At 38.1% G+C, this 17,823-nt stretch overlaps 1 protein-coding gene across 1 annotated transcript; it reads right to left on the bottom strand.

Annotated features, from left to right (window-relative positions):
* Nucleotides 1-5,339: 5,339 nt before the first annotated feature.
* Nucleotides 5,340-12,363, bottom strand: GLRX (glutaredoxin). Its single transcript, XM_083351966.1, has 3 exons — nucleotides 12,059-12,363; nucleotides 7,928-8,040; nucleotides 5,340-5,573 (listed from the first exon to the last, which is right to left on the bottom strand). The coding sequence occupies exons 1-2, from the start codon at nucleotides 12,263-12,265 to the stop codon at nucleotides 7,930-7,932; spliced, it is 318 nt and encodes a 105-aa protein (XP_083208092.1). The 5' UTR covers nucleotides 12,266-12,363; the 3' UTR covers nucleotides 5,340-5,573; nucleotides 7,928-7,929.
* Nucleotides 12,364-17,823: the final 5,460 nt, after the last annotated feature.

The raw sequence follows: 17,823 nt of genomic DNA, 5'->3' as shown, positions 1-17,823 counted from the left end.
ATTTGCATGCATGACATGGCCAGAGTAAATCAGATGTAGCCTTATGATTTTAGCTTCCAGTGATGTGTCAGGTTTTATATGATCTGTTAGTTACTCTGGCTGTCCCTGGTATACACAGTAATTTATTCCAGCACTACAGTTCAAAGCTCAGTTTAAATAGTAACTGGCTTATCATTGCATTTAATTGTTCTTGGATTATAATTTTATAACCCATGACCTACTTAGACTCTCTGGATGGGTGCAAGATATAAATCTGGTAATAAATTTGAACGCACCTATTTTTTCCCCCAAAATTAAGTTTTCAGAATTGAAGTCACCTCTGTTAAAATATAGATGTACCACAGCCTTAGGAAACAAAGTTATGCCATAGGATTTATATGTCATGTATATAACAACAACAACTTTATTGATTAGCCCTTGGGCCATATCAAAGTACAAAGTTCCAGCAACAAACCGTCACCAAAACTTGATAAAAGCAATCCAAAATGGAATTTGATAAAATACAATTTAAAATGGAATTAAAATACAATTTAAGTTGAAATAGTAATAAAATACAAATTTAAGATATAGATAAAATATGATAACATTATCTTTTGGAGTCGCCCTTACAATCTACCCTAATCAGTCCCACATATGCAGATCTTAACTGGATCATTTTGTTTAAATACTGTGCTACGTTGAATGTTATTTTCAAGTTCTGGCCGGACATAAGGTAAGTTATTTTGATATGGGGATCCCAATGGGTGATTCGTTTGGTATATAGATCAAGATACCTGTCTCTCACCCTCTTATACAGACAACAGTCAAATAGGATGTAGCAGATGTTCTTGGATCTGCACCCAAAATACATCTCAGATGCTGGGACTGTGTTTGTTCTAAAGCTGTGGTTGAATAAAGACCCCAAATTTCTGCTCCATACAAGAGCATTGTCGTAACCTTAGCCTTATAAACTTTGAGTAGTGGAGCTAGGGACCCTGGGTAACTATGGTTCTTTAGTTTGAGCAATAAATTCAAACGGGCTTTTGCTCTAAATGTACTTCGTTGATGATGGCAGGCCCAAGATCCAGTCTTGGAAAAAGTTACTCCCAAATATACAAAGGTATTAACCTGCTCAATTGGTTCACCATCTAATTGCCACTTATGTCTCTGATGGTTTCTTCCAAACACCATTATTTTCGATTTGGATTTGCTAATAATTAGGGAGTTATCCTGGCAATAAGAGCTGAATCTTCTTAATAGCCTACATAATCCTACTTGTGAGTATGATAATAAAATCATATCATCAGCATAAAGCAAGCTGTTACAGTAAGTATTTAGGATCATCGGCATGTGTACCATGGTATCCTTCATTAACCCTGGCAAGTCATTGATGTATAAATTAAATAATAATGGGGCCAGGATACACCCTTGCCTTATCCCTTTATTTGTGTGAATCCTGTTAGTCAGGGCCCCATTAACCCCATACCGCACCCTCAAACAGGTACTTGTGTAAAGGGCTTTAATCAAAGCCAGGAGTCTGGGTTCTATTTTAAGAGATGTCAATTTACTCCATAGTACGTCTCTATTTACCATATCAAATGCTGCTGTAATGTCTATGAAAGCAGCAATCAGGGGTCTCCTCTTATAGGCATATTTGGCAATTAGATGGTTCAAGACAAAGCAGTTATCAATAGTAGATCTGTTCTGTCTAAAACCTGCTTGTTCTTCTGTGAGGATGTTGTTTTCCTCTACCCAGATTTCAATTCTGTTCAAAAGGTACCTAGAATATATTTTTGCTACAATGTCAATCAGGCTGATGGGCCTATAATTACTAGGATCCTTTTTATTCCCTTTTTTATATATGGGGACAACTATTGCCATCTTCCACCCATCTGGTATATGGCAGGTGTTATTTATGTGTGTAAAAAGACCTGCTAATACAGGGCCCCACCAGTTGGGAAATTTCTTAAATAATTCTGCTGGTAAAAAATCCTCGCCTGGGGCGTTATTGCTCTTTAAGCTTTTAATGATGGACTGTATCTCCTTTTCTGAGACTGGTGGCCAAGGGGGATGTCATGTATATGACATTTACTAGTGCTGGACAAAACTATATATATATCTGCTCATCCTTCTCAACCTGACCAGAAATAATTTGCTTTAAAAATTCTTTTAAAGGGGACAAAAATCAGAAATTCTCATGATTGGAATAGTTTGTTCTCATACTTATTTAGTCAAGAGCTGCATGCTAGTCAATGTGCAATAATTATTCCAGGATCTGCCCTTTTTCTGGTTTCCTGGACTTTATTAAATTCTACAGGATAAGATCATAAGGGAATCCCCCGTCTGTTGTATTTTTCCTATAATTATACTGCGCACCTGTATGGATAAACAGCTCACATACAAGACTTGTTGATGTTCAACTCAACCATACGATGAGATTAATTACTGGGTGCATAAAATCTACATCTATTCACTGGCTACCAGTTCTTAGCCACATACTTCCCCCGCACTTACGATGTCAAGAAGCTCTCATCCGGGAGTATAGTAAGATCCTGCAAAACTCCTCTCTGCCCATTCATGCCTATACCTCTGATCTCTTAAGATGTCGATTAAAGTCAAGAAATCCACCACTCCTGACAGCACTTAAGCTGCTGGCCGAACATCAGAGCACTATACAAAAGTGGATGGAAGCATGGAGTAGCTATACATCCCAAGATATTTCTGAGCATATTAATCCTAATAGTATACCTCCAGGATTTAATCTACCCCGACACATATGGGTGATATACAATAGAATTAGAACGACTCATGGGGTGTGTGCCGATTCTCTGTATAAATGGGGAAAGACACCTTCAGCACAATGTGATTGCGGGGCTCCCCGACAGACTATCCAACATACAGTGAGGGAATGCACTAACAGAAGATACCCAGGAGATTTTAAGGACTTCCTCTGCGTAACAACGGCAGCTACTGACTGGATCTCCAAACTCGACATTAAACTCTGAAATGTTATTTCTGTTTTCCTCTTAGGTTTTAAAATTGCTTCTTTTTTCAAAAATTGTTTTAACTCTTCTAACTTGTAAATCTGAATTGCTTTTAATTCTGTGTGTGACCAGACATACGCTAAATAAAATAAATAAATATAATTATGCTGCTGTTATTTTCTGCCCTTGAAAAATGACTGGAGAACTTCTTCTTAATTACTTCTTTTTAAGCATTTATTCTTAATTTCTTCTGAGTAATTAGTAACCCAAAATCTGCTCAAAGAATGTCAAAAAGACATTTTTGTCTTAATTTATTGATAGTTGTATCGTCTCAGTGATCTCTCAAGATTATGGGAAGGAACAGAAGAACAGCTACCAGATGCTCAACCTTCATTAGTTTTTATTACTGGGTCTGTAAACATTCTACCAGAGGGCCATAAGTCTAGGACATTAATAATAATAATAATAATAATAATAATAATAATAATAATAATAATAATAATAATAATAATAAAGTTGGAAGGTACCTTGGAGGTCATCTAGTCCAACCCCCTGTTCAGGCAGGAAACCCTATACCATTTCAGACAAATGGCTGTCCAATCTCTTCTTAAAGACTTCCAGTGTTGGAACATTCCCAGCTTCTGGAGGCAGGTTGTTCCACTGATTAATTGTTCTAACTGTCAGGAAGTTTCTGCTTAGTTCTAGGTTGCTTCTCTCCTTGACTAGTTTCCATCCATTGTTTCTTGTCCTGCCTTCAGGTGCTTTGGAGAATAGCTTGACTCCCTCTTCTTTGTGGCAGCCCCTGAGATATTGGAACACTGCTATCATGTCACCCCTCGCCCTTCTCTTCATTAAACTACACATACCCAATTCCAGCAACTGTTCCTTGTAAGTTTTAGCCTCCAGTCCCCTAATCATCTTTGTTGCTCTTCTCTGTACTCATTCTAGAGTCTCAACATCTTTTTTACATCGTGGTGACCAAAACTGGATGCAGTATTCCAAGTGTGGCCTTACCAAGGCATTGTAAAGTGGTATTAATATTTCATGTGATCTTGATTCTATCTCTCTATTAATGCAGCCTAGCACTGTCTTGGATTTTTTGGCAGCTGCAGCATACTGCTGGCTCATATTTAAGTGATTGTCCACTAGGATTCCAAGATCCCTCTCACAGTTACTACTATTGAACAAGGTACCTCCTAAACTATACCTGTGTATTTGGTTTTTCTTGCCTAAATGTAGAACTTTACCTTTTTCACCATTGACTTTCATTCTGTTAGATAATGCCCTATGTTCAACTCTGTCAAGATCCTTCTGTATCTTAAGCCTGTCTTCTGGAGTGTTGGCTATTCCTGCCAGCTTGGTGTCGTCTGCAAATTTGATGAGTTCCCCATCCATCCCCTCATCCAAATCATTGATGAAGATGTTGAAGAGTACCAGGCCCAGAACAGAGCCCTGGGGCACCCCACTACTCACTTCCTCCATGTAGATGCAGTTCCATTGAGGACTACACACGAGTAAAGCTGATCAGCCAGCTAGGAATCCATCTGGCGGTGATGCTGTCTAACCCACATTTTTCTATCTTATCAAGTAATAGGTTGTGGTCTACTTTATCAAATGCCTTACTGAAGTCAAAATAAATTATATCCACAGCATTCCTCTGGTCCACTAATTTTGTCACTTGGTCAAAGAATGCGATAAGATTTGTCTGGCATGATCTGTTTTTGACAAACCCATGTTGGCTTTTGGTAATGAGTTTGTTTGCCTCTAGATGTTCGCTGATTTATTGTTTATCTTTTCCAGAATCTTTTCAGGTATTGAGGACAGGCTGATAGGTCTGTAATTTCCTGGATCCATTCCCCCCCCCGCTTTTATTGAAGATGGGAACTACATCAGCCCTTTTCCAGTCCTCTGGTAGTTCCCCAGTACTCCAGGATAGTTCCCCAGTGCTCTATGCTCATTGTGTGTTTTTGCTCATTGTTGACTTCTTACAAGGTGGCCAGCTAACATAAGTGGTCACAAAATCATTGTCCTTTATGTGCCATGCACGTTGGCTAAATTAGAGAGAGATAATCTGGATCATAACATTGAAGAATTATATGGGATCTGATTTACAGGAGGAGCTCTCAGAGCTTGGAGTAAGGTCAAGATGCCTCTTAAATAAGGGATAAAAAGTGGAGAGAGGGGGAAAAATTGTAGGGATTCAAAGAGAGCTGTAAATGACAGGCGTAATTACAAAAAGAGAGAAAGCACAAAAAGTCACATGACTGGACAGCTACATAAATTGAAATGATAAACAGAATGATGAACTCACCTAGAGAGAGTAGAAGTAAACCAATTGCTCAATAAAACAATAAAAGAAACAAATATTCTTTTTGTGATCCATTGTGGTCATGAGTACTTTATTAGCAGAGAAACTGTCATACTAACAGGGTGTAAAAGGAGGGTAAAGCTGTGTCTTAGAAGCCAGAGAGTAACCAACACTTTTTTTTTGTATTGCCTCCTTTCAGAAATATACAGTGGGTGAAGACAAGAGGGAAGAGGCAACTAATCTAATCCCAAATGCTGTAAGGTGCAGCTTCAGGGTAATTCCATCCTGTAGTTATTGTTGCTCTGAAAGTTAAAGAAAACAAGTTAAAGAGTTTCCACAAAAAGAAAACGAGCAAGTTAAAAAAAATGAGCTGAATGTTAAAAGAAAGCTTTGCTTTAAGAAACACTGATACATCTTAGTTGTTGTCAAAGTATTTTTTTAGTCTGCTATTTAGTAAAAGATTGTCTTCATTAATCCATAAACTGTTTTGGCAAAGTAATAATTGCTTTCTAGTTTGCAGTCAGAAAAGTCACAATACAAAAAGGAAAAAGAATGGAGAGGGAAAGGGAGAAAATGCAAATGCTTAATATACTTATGTTAAACTGCTGAGATATAATGGGTAACTCATAGATTAAATTTTTCCTTAATTTCTAAGGTAACATTTGTTATGTTTTGTGAACTGAATTTGATAATTTTGTATGTACCTGGTGCATGTTTCACCAAATATATGTATTTTTGTTTGCAATGTTCCTAATTTTGCCAGCAAGTTTGGTTTATACTACAGATTTTTAACCAAATAATGAGAAGAGTAACAGCAAAAATGCCTAAATTTAATTGACAAAATACTTGTGAATGTGGAAAATGGAGATTACCCAATTTTAATATTTATTAGAAAATGCAAAATTAGGCACTTCTCACATTCTGCACTGAAACATAAACAATAATTTCTTAATCCTGATTCAGAAGTTCTTGTTTAAGGAACAGTCCGGCAGGATGATTGTTCTTCCTGTTTTAACCGTCCTTGTGGATGTGCTTGATCTTTGCCTGGTTTTTATAACTTTCACTGGAAATTATAAATGTTGGGTGAAAGTGTAACTCAAAACTGGAGCAAAGGTCCACCAACTTTCATCTCAGGGACATAATTTATTGTTTTAGCTTGGGCTCTCGTCTGGACTACTGCAACGCTCTCTACATGGGACTACCCTTGAAGACCACTCGGAGGCTCCAGCTGGTACAGAATGCAGCCGCGAGAGTTGTGTTGGGAGTTTCCCGACACTCCCATGTTACACCTCTGCTCCGCGAGCTACATTGGCTTCCAGTTGTCTTCCGGGTGAGATTCAAGGTGTTGGTAATGACCTACAAAGCCCTACATGGCATGGGTCTGGAATACCTTGGGGAGCACCTGCGGCCGGCGTCAACTTCCCTCCGCCCAGTACGCTCCCACAGAGAGGGCCTCCTCAGGGTGCCACCGGTCAAAGAATGTCGACTGGTGGCCCCCAGGGGGAGGGCGTTCTCTGTGGGCACGCCGGATTTATGGAACCATCTTCCGGTCGAGCTCCGGATGGCGCCTGACCTCCGCTCCTTCCGGCGCGATCTCAAAACCTACCTTTTTGAACAAGCTGGCCTGGCCTGATGGGATGGGGTTGGGTTGTATTAATCTGTTTTAATCTATTTTTAATGTGTTTTAACTTATTCATGGGCATTTGTTTAATCGTTTTTAATTTTTGTATCTTGTTTTTTAATATGTATTGCCCTGTTCACCGCCCTGAGTCCTGCGGGAGAAGGGCGGTATACAAATAAAATTAATAATAATAATAATAATTTATCATTGCTAATATTAGAAAATTGCAAATATTTCAACCATATTTAATATTTTAAAGGCTTGGGACTTTCACTGCCCAGCTTAAAATAGTGAACCTCACTATGAATTAAGCAAACACTTCTAATTGCTGTAGTGATTTAGGAGACAAATAGATGCCTCAGTCTCTGCAAGACTTAGAGCTCCTGTGTTGCCAGCTTAACATCCAAACCTCTCCCAAATGAAGAGAGAGAAAGAGAGACCGAAGAAACTGAAAAGGTCAACCTTTGCCAGTTCAGTGATGTCATGACATCAAACATGGCTTCTGTAAGATGTAAGGAGAAACAGTGGCCTCTTTGTTGAAAAAGTTACATAGCCCTGCTCTACAGGAAGCTAGGAACTACATGTTTCTGTGGAATACTCAAAGTTAGTGTCAACATCCAACTCAAGATATTGGCAGCTATGTGCCTCTTTGTTTCAACTTGCCAGAGTTAGCCTACTGTCATCTTAATGTCCCCATAAATCTTATTGGCTGGGAGTAATGGAAGTATCAGGCTAACATATCTGAAAGGTATTGCATTGAAGCCAATTGAGGAAGTCCAAGAAAGGGTGAAAGCAGGGTAGTAAAAAAAAGTACACGTGCTAATCAAGGCAACTTGGCCTTTAAGCAACTGCTTGAGTGTAGTTCTGTGGATTAAGCTATCTGCAAGAGCAGCCACTACCATGCTGCTTATTTGTACGTGGGAACTTTGCAAGTTCTTATAAGTAAAAAGCCTCTCTCAGATGTTAATTTTCTTGAAAGGAATCTTGATTTCCTCTATCCCACCATATTAATTGGAAATACACCTAGATGCTTACCTTCACAATGCCCCAATCTTCTTTAACATGGTGGAAAGTTCTCCACTATTGTTTAGAGCATCTAGATCTGTAAAACCACCAATACATGATTTTCCAATAAAAATTCGAGGAACCTAAAAAGCAAGCATAACTTATTAATCAGAAGACAAAATCTCTTTAGACTTCTGAAACAGGAATGAATGAATGAATGAACCTTTATTGTCAAAGTACAACCATGTATACATTGAGATTGGCTGAGCCTCCCTTCGTGCCCCCACCCCCCAGCTTACAGTGACACAAACCCTCCATCTTATTACACCATGTGAACTAATTGCACAACACACCGGCCTCGCAAGTCAATCATGCATAAAGTATATAAAATTATATCCCATTCAAAAGCCTAACAGCCCATGGATAAAAGCTGTTCTTCAGCTTCTTTGAATATTGGTGTTAGAATAACAAATGATAAGGTATGAAAAAAAGAACAGGAACTATGTCATTAGCCATGAGTAAAAGGCATGCCAATAAAATAAAGCCTAGACTTTTTATTGCTGTTTATTTAGCACTGTTCACTCCAATAGCCTCTGGGCAGCTTATAAAATCTAAAAAAATAAACAGTAAGAACATTAAGAACATAAAGACAACAAACAAAAATCGACCACCATAATAATAAGTAAATTGCTCATCACTGAATGTCCCAGATCATAATCCATTCCGTGGCCAATTATTTTACTCTTCATATAGTTGTGAAGAACATTCAGGCCATTTTTTTTTACTTTCCTACCTTCCCTTTGGACAGAGCTGCACTCCAAGCATTCAAGCTGGAAAACCTGCCGCTATAGCTCTGGCTGGAGGTGACAAAAAAGTTGACAAGACTTTGTGGGTCAGATGGACCAGACAGCCGAGTAGCTGGTTTCCTGTCTCTGATATAGCCAGAAAGCATTCAGTGTAATAATGGAAGGAAATGAGCTATGGAGAACCCAAAGCAGATTAACTCTGCTTGCTCAGAACTCTTAGAATTACATATAGCTGTGTCTGCATCAACTTCATATTTTTAGTAATTTAGTTTAGTAATTCTCTAAAAATGCGAGACAAATCCTACAATGCCCAGTCAATATGACATTGTTGAGATTATAGGGGCAGCAGTTCACCATATTTAGAAGGAGTTCAAGTGAAAGAGTCTATTTTGTTTTACTAATATATTTTAAGTTGGGTTGAAAAACTCCAAAATAAATATTTTGCAATGGAGATAAGAGGCAGACAAGTCGATCCACTACTACAACAGTCAGTCTGTCATAAGACCCAAGATTCATCATTCAAATTTTATTTACAGATTTTCATCCAGCCTTTATTATTTTAAAAGTAACTCAAGGTAGCAAACATACTCAAAACTCCTTTCTCCTCCAATTTTCCTCTGTGAGTTGGGCTAGGCTGAGAGACAGTGACCTGACCAAAGTCATCCAGTTGGATTTCCTGTGAAGTAAGGACTAGAACTCATAATCTCCTAGTTTCTAGGCTACTACCTTAACCATTACACCAAATGGACTCTCAAATTCTGTGCTAAGGAAGATATACCTGCCCACTGTGAAACATCTTTGTTGCCCAACTAGAATAATTACCCAAGATGTCAAAACATTGTGAAATCAGTTTACAAGAGCCAAACAACAGAGCAGGAAGGAAATGAGCCATGCTTTTGGAAGGCATTGATTTTGGGACTCTGCTCCATTTAACCAGCATCAGTTTTTTACATTCATGACATTCTATTTTGTAATACAAATGGTTGATTTTAAATAAACTTGTGTTCTTAGAAATATATGGGTTCCCCGCAGTAAATGCAAAACAGAATAAAGTTCAGAATTACCATAAATTGCCAAAGATGCTTCCATTTCTATAAGGCTTTCAGGAGATGCCCAGTGGATCTCTTTTCACTCACACTGCTTCTATGCCTTTTCCATGGAGTAATTTATTAAGTAAAACTAGCTTCTTTCACTCTACAGTACCTCCTTCTTGGGACAAGCAAAGGGAAGAGATACTTCAACCATTAAGCAAAAGAGTAAAAAACATATCAAGCTGGTTTCACATTTGTTGCTTGGAGCTATTCTCAGGAGGGGCTGAAATTTCCCTGGCCTATTTATCATGTGTTCTGAAGGCCGAGAAACTCATTTGGCCCTTGCTTTGCACATAAAAAAACATTTTAGTTCCATAGCTGTAAACAGGAAGTAGGAATCCGGCTTTCTGTTTTCTCTGCTGCAATATGAAATAAATTTATATGGAACCTCATCCTTATATAGTACAAAACCTATGTGCAATGTAACTAGTTCGGAACACATATATGATATTTTCCTTTAAAGTATGTCTGCTGTGTGAGAGTATTTCAAATTCTCTATTTTGCTGCATACTGCCCACGGTTAAGTTGTAGAATTCCAAGATTATGGAGTGATCACACTATATTTTCCAAAAAGAAACGAAACCCTATTTTGTAAAAGATTTCTCAACTGTTCTAAATAATGTGCAGCATGACTAGGAAAAAGCAACACAATTTTCCCTCCCCAAATGATACTTGCACTTATTCAGTGATATGCGAATGTATCTCAGCCTTCATTAGTGTAGCATACAGTAGACAACTCCTAGAATAACCACTAAGAAAGTTGGGTATGTATGTATGTATGTATGTATGTATGTATGTATGTATGTATGTATCTATGTATGCAAAAGTTTAAAAAGCGATATATTAGTTTATACACTACTATAATTCTCACTGTTTGTAACTTTCCGTGTATCATAGTGCAAGAATTTTCGAATCAGCATACCACAAATGGGCTGACTTAAAGAATTCATCCAAAACCCACTACCATAGGTCTGAAATTTGGGAAAGTTGTTGCTGCTTCAGCACCACTGCTTCTCCGGACTACTTTTCCAAAAGCCCCATACACTACACAGTGTAAGGGAAGATGAGAGGTGTATATCCTCTTTTCTGCCCACCCCACCCCCTCTGCCTGCTGTGGAATTGGTATAAACCAACAGGCAAGAGTGATTAACTTCTTTGGAATTGAGACCAAAATTTGAAATCTCTTAATAGTGGTGGACAGTGAGGGAAGGACAATGCAGTGATTTGGATGCTGCTGGCAAGGTAAGGCTGACTGGGGGATGCTATCAGTCAATGGGTGAGCCTCTTTCTCCCTGCAGGGATGGGGAGTAGGGATGCAGTTGTCCTTATAGTCCTCAGTCGTTTTGTTTCTCCCCAGGAAAGAAGCAGGAAATCCCACAGGTTAAGAAAGGAGGAGGGGGAGGAATGATTTCTGACATTCTCTGCCAGCTTCCCTCAAGCAACCTTAATTGGGAAGCCAGCAGGAAGTCAGAAATTCATCCCCTTCCCACTGTTCCCCCCCCCCCCCCGCTGTGGTCATTTGGTTTATCTCTGAAAGAATGATCCTATGGATCATGGGTTGTCTAGTCATTTATATTCCCGTAACTTCAAAAGGACATTGCAAAGATAGATCCAGGAATTAAAATTTTACCCTCCCAGTCTAAGATACCAGGTATGGATGTTGCAAAGGCAGAAGGGAGCACTGGCCTGAGCACTACACATTCGTAGCAGGAGCCAGATGAAGAAATAAGCTATATTTAGATGCAAAGAGCACATAACTCACTTCACCCTTTTGTTAGGTTATGAACAACCCATATTACTGTCCAATAGCTGTAAGAGCTCAGTATTGCTTCCCTTGGCAATCACAAATTTTATTTCAGGATTAGGTTCCTATCTCACTAAACCCAAACCATGGTTTACAAACAACAGAAACTGGGTTGATTCATAACACTAAACTAGCTCCAAATAAACCCCATTTATTTGTGGGAATGCAGCCCCAAACCCATTGTATCCACCTACATAATGTGATCCAGACACAAATTCAATAGCTGGTGACTTTGTTGCAGATAATTAGTCAGCTATTTCCTCACCCGTATTTCAGTTTGTTGGAAAAGCAATATTGTACCAACAGTTCAACTGTTAAAAGAGCATATTATGTGGGTTATATTATTGGAAAACAGCCACATGAAAACACAGATCTTTTCCTGATATACTCAGAAGTCAAAACATCATCATCTCACTCTTAGATATGTCTCTCTTCCACTCTGTTTTTAAAGGAAACTCACCGTTCGGGCACCTGTTAACTCCATAAGATAGTCTTGAATGGCATCCATATTCTTTTGGTTTGTGAGATCAACATATTCCAAACGCCCAGGCTTGATATTAATTTGTTTCAGAAGATCTAGCGCACTTTGACAGGAAGGACAGCTGCTCTTTCCAAATACAACCACTTTATCAGATGCAATATGACTAATTACAAACTGCTGGGCCATCCTAAAATTCTTAGTAGCTCCCAGCAACAAGGGCCCAATTCTAAAGCTGAGAGAAGTGAAAACAGAAAGCTCAGTTGCTCTGCAGAAGTCAGGTTATATGAGTTCCAAGCCTCCTTCTTCCTTTGAGAGCCAACATCCTGTAGGAGGAGTTGCTTTTCCTCTGTTTCTTATTGTTAAAGAGATACACATAATGATTGTTTAGTCTTTGAACTATTGCTTAGTAGAAGCACGTAGGTGCTTCCCACTCAGGGTGTGCAACGATTTGGTCACCGAGTGTTAACAAATTCCACAGTAAACTACTGCAACGATTTGGTCACCAAGTGTTAACAAATTCCACAGTAAACTACTGCTGGCTGTTGTGTTTGGATTTGTCTGCTTTATTGTTGTTAAGATAGACTCTGTTATAACAACCAGCAGTTACTCACCAGGATGAAAATTTGACAGGGTGATCTAATTGTATAATCTAACCATGCATAGATGCACAGGGAATTTACTGGAAGGGTGGAATATCAGTTTGTCCAATAAATACAGTGGAAGATATACAATGAAATCCTGCCCCTTTACCTTAATGCATTTGTTTAGCTATTACAAACTAACAGGGCTTTTTTGTCATAGAACGCTCAGAACGGAGTTCCGGCACCTTTTTTGGATGGAACCTTGTAGGGTAGGCAAGGCGGGTTGTATAACATGTGTGAGTTCCAGCACCTTTTTCTTTTACAAAAAAAGCACTGCAAACTAATACAGCTAATACTATACTAATTGCTAATATGTTTTTAATACTTGGTGGATTACATTGTAAAGTAGGAATGAGAAATTTTGACGACCAGCTTAATATTTGAGGAAGGGAATAATGATTGCAGTGGGCAGAGCACTAAGATAAAAGAGTGGGCCAACCAGGATGAAGTACTTTGAAGGTAGTTTTTTTTTAAAAAAAAAACTATGTGAAGATTTACACTGCAGTAGGTCTAGGTGAAGTTGCACTTTTCATAGTGGGAAGTTTTTAGCAATTACACCTGAGAGGTGCAGTCAGAAGAGTTTTACCAACCCCTATTTTAAACACATGCTCTGAGCAAACAACCACATTAACTATTTATTTATTTATTTATTTATTTGTTTGTTTGTTTTTATATACCGCCCTTCTCCCGAAGGACTCGGGGCGGTGTACAGAGCAAGGTAAGTATACAGTATAAACAATAGTAAAATAAATGAAATCCCAAAATCTATCAGGCCAGGCCGGCTTGCTGGAATAGGTAGGTTTTTAAGTCACGTCGGAAGGTGCGAAGGTCGGGGGCCATTCGGATTTCGGCTGGCAAGCAATTCCAAAGGGTTGGCGCACCCACTGAGAATGCTCTCCCCCTGGGGGCCACCAGCCGGCATTCTGTGACCGGTGGCATCCTGAGGAGGCCCTCTCTGTGGGAGCGCACAGGACGGAGGGGTGTTGACGCTGGCAGTAGGTGCTCCCGTAGGTAATCCGGACCCATGCCATGTAGGGCTTTGTATGTCGTCACTAGCACCTATACTGTAGTTCATCTGTTAAATAAATATGGGCTAGATTGCTACATTGTTTAAAGTTCTCATTTGGTGTGATGTTGCAGTTTGATTCCTGGGAAGAGATACAGCCTATCTACCCATATGGATAGATATTTATGACATTTATGGAAGAATACAGTGGATTATTTGACTACAGTTCCACAGTGGCTGCTGTATTGGCACAGGATGCTGGAGCAGTGGGCTAATGCCTCCTTAAGTAACACCAGCTGCCTGCAATTAGTGCAGGTTCGCATCCCACCAGGCTCAAGGTTGAGTCAGCCTTCCATCCTTCCGAGGTAGGTAAAATGAGGACCCAGATTGTTGGGGGCAATTAAGCTGACTTTGTAATAATGTCGCTTGGTGTGTGTGTAAAAGCCCTAATAAGCAGGCATATACATAGAATGAAGGCTACTGCTAAGCTTGTAAGCCGCCCTGAGTCTTCGGAGAAGGGCGGGATATAAATGGAATTAAAATAAATTAAATAAATAAATAAATTTAGCCTAGAATGTTGTATAAAGTCAGGAATCATGGAACTGTACTTAGTTACGACTGAATATATTGTCTAAGCTAGGGTACCATTGGGGCAATTGAGAAAACACAATTAATTTAATGTTCCGCAAACACAACCATGGAAAAATACATCTGCATTGAGTCTCTTCTACTGATCAAACAAATTATAATAGGCAATCCAAGGTAACTGAAGAGCAATACATGATCACAGGATTACGTCTAACAAGAAAAACCAACAGGAAGAACACTATAATCTTAATTTTAAACTGGAGACTTATTTTTATTCCAGTTTTGCATATTGCAAAATTCTAGAAATTCTAGGCAATTCACAACTAAACAAACATGAGAACAACCAAGTTGCAAGTTAAAAGGCAACATCCACAATGTTAAAGTGAAATGGGAAATATTAGATTAGTTTGAGAATAGTGACAGATCAAGATGTATGGTGTATATCATCCATAAAATACATTTACCATCAATAAGCAGTTTGGAAATAGAGATAAACATAGAGCTTAATAAATGAAATTTGATTTCATCATATCAGAATTGGTAGAGAATCAACCTGCAATACATTTGCTTTTAAACTTAATATAGCTGATGTGAAACTTTTTGTGAGCAAAAGTAGTCTGATTTAGAAAATATATGTATCTATGACTATGACTAATTAGATTATAAATTAAGGAGGTTCTAATTTATTGCTCATCCACCCAAATATACAATTGCAATTTACTACATTTGCAGGAAACTACCTGTTTACCTGGTCCCTTTTGGGAAAATCCTGATCAGAAGAGAGGCTATTGGACTATTACAAAGAATTTGCTCCGCATCTGGAGGATCAAATCTTTTGCATTCATTCAGAAGGAAACACTAGCTAAATAAACGGCTAGCTGCTCCTGGAAATTTCCTCCCAGGCTGATTCAAGTGTGAGAGGAAATGGAATACTCTCCCTTGGTAGGCTAAGCTTTTTTTTTCATATTTGGCTCTTGGTCAGAAATTATTTAAGGCAACTGTCTCGGTTTCAGTTTTCAGTGCTAGATATACTCATTTTCCTTTTTCAGACTTCAGTTGTTCCTCGGTCTCAGGATTAGAATCAAATCAGGTTGAGAGCAACAGAGGATATGTTGGTCCAAGCTCCTTCTGTTGGCAGCTGCAGAGATTTCTTTGTGATAGAAGGATATTTTCTGCAGTGGAAATGATTTATTCATGGAGTTTCTCCACTTAACTTAGGTCTGAAAATTCATGTTTCATCTGCAAATGAAATGCAAGCTTAGCAGATTTGGACAATAAGTCCAGGTTAGCAAGTAGTTTTCAAAGGTCTGATGCAACTTCCTGAGAGCTCCAAAAGTTGCAATATTGTACAGGCAGTCTTCAACTTACGACCACAACTGAACCCGAAATTTCTGTTGCTAAGCTAAACATTTGTTAGCTGGATTTTGCCCCACTTTATGACCTTTCTTGCCACAGTTGCTAAGTGAATCACTGCAGTTGTTAAATTAAAAAAACATGGTTGTTAAGGGAATCGGTCTTCTCTATTGACTTTGCTTGTAAGAAGGTTGCAAAAGGTAATCACATGACCCTGGGACACTGCAATCATCATAAATACAAGTCAGTTGCCAAGCTTCTGAATTTTGATCACATGACCATGGTCCAATGGTTGTGGAAAAACAGTCATGTCACTTTTTTAGTGCTGTTGTAACTTTGAACGGTCATTAAATGTAAGTTGAGGACTACCTGTAATATGTACATATTGTAATATGTAATTTGTAAATTGTATTTTGTTATATGACAGATAAGGGATGACGAAATGCATATAATTGTGCATTAGTATATTTAATTTGGTTAAATAGAAATGAGAATGCAATTGCCATTAATTTTTCTCCTTGCCCTACTTTTTGAGTGTGGCTTGAGACATTCGGCTCTTACGCTAATGTAGATATCAATAGGGCACTACCTTGCCTTTCGAGAAAGAATCATGCAGAGTTAAATAATGTGTATATTATGTTTCAGGCCATATAACAGTTTTCTAAAATTTTAGTAATTGATAGGCAAGTAAGACCCTTAGATAATATAATATAATATAAATAAAGGAAGCTTGAGCTGTGGAAACATACATAAATATTTATTCTGCAACTGAAAGTTTGTTGCCCCCTAAATAAAAGTTTAAAAAGGTAACAAAATTCCCACATCACAATATCTGGTCTTGTTCCTTATAGAAGCTCCACTCCCACAAGATAAGGCAGTACCGATCAACACAATCATCTCAAACAAAGCACATTCATCCCCACCCTGTTACCAGTGCCAAAAACAGACACTTACAATAAAACATAAATGAAAGTAAATCACCACAGAAATGAGATGTCTGAGGAAAGAAGTGATAAAATCAGAAATGAGATCATAAGAGAAAGAATTGGCATAGAAACAATTTTAAACTACATACAAAACGAGCAAATAAAGTGGTTTGCTCACCTGGAGAGAATGCCATGGGATTCCATACCGTACAAGGCATATACAAAAAAGAGGAAAATGTCAAACACCAGGCAGACAGAGAAGAAATGGAGAGACAAAGTGTGTCCACACTACAACAGCACCAAATAACAATGGTTGAGGCCACCAGAAGAGCAAGAATCAGAACTTTGTATCTCCCACAACATGTGAAGTGGTAAAAGAGGAAATAAAGAAGGAGTTCCTTTTAGGAATTATAGCCTGTATCAGAAAGTTATATTATGGTTCAATATTATTTCTATGGGTAAAAAATAATTATTTTTCAGGCTTTATTAATAAATAGTGCAATCTTGCTTTTCACTACCTTCCCCAGATGAAAATAAACTTTGGACTTTTCTAGTAATCTATTAATTTCTTTAGAGGTTAATGAGAATCCATGATGGGTAAAACTGGAGATGTTGCAAAACATGCTGGTTTTGCTCAGCAAGAACATTAGTAAACATGAAAACATTAGGATTTGCTTGAACATGAGTAAAATTTTCATGATTGCAGAATCTTGAGGACCACAGTGTCTTGACTTGTATGCTAGAAAGTTTAATCTTTTCCTGAAGATCCTTTTGAAGTAGAGATTTACACATGTCCAATGTTCAAGTTTTAAAAACTATTAAAAAAGCTTGGCTTGTATGTGACTTCTGAAAAAGACCATTTTCTTAGCCTTTAGCTCTGTTTGCTCTTAAACTGACATTTTTTTCTTTTTAATATATTAATAAAGCAAATATCTTCCAGGAGGGGACAAATGGATCCAATACCACTTTCTTTTTCCCTCAGAAAGCTCTGGATAACATTAAATACTTCTAAGAATTTAAGGAGGTTTGTGAAAATATAAAATCATAGCGGGTTGTTCCACCCAGTTTTTCAACTTGAACATAATATTTGGGTTTCTTTTTCTCAGATAAAAAAATAAAATAAAAATAACTTTAAAAACATATTTGAATCAGAAGGTAACCCAAATATTTAAAAGACATCCTATTCTGTGATTTTTGTGTGCGATCAGAAAATATTACTTGGTGGAAGGA

The sequence above is a fragment of the Vipera ursinii genome (assembly GCF_947247035.1).
Source record: "Vipera ursinii genome assembly, chromosome: 2".
Taxonomy (NCBI): Eukaryota; Metazoa; Chordata; class Lepidosauria; order Squamata; family Viperidae; genus Vipera; species Vipera ursinii.
Note: the sequence above shows the minus strand (reverse complement) of the source record. Positions and strands in the feature narration are given on the sequence as shown.

What these genes read in the sequence shown, in the direction of transcription:
- GLRX (XM_083351966.1), bottom strand. Translation starts at nt 12,265, where the DNA reads ATGGCCCAGCAGTTTGTAATTAGTCATATTGCATCTGATAAAGTGGTT. An exon ending in AGTTAACAGGTGCCCGAACG is followed by an intron (nt 8,041 to 12,058) that starts GTGAGTTTCCTT and finishes CTTGCTTTTTAG; the next exon opens with GTTCCTCGAATTTTTATTGG.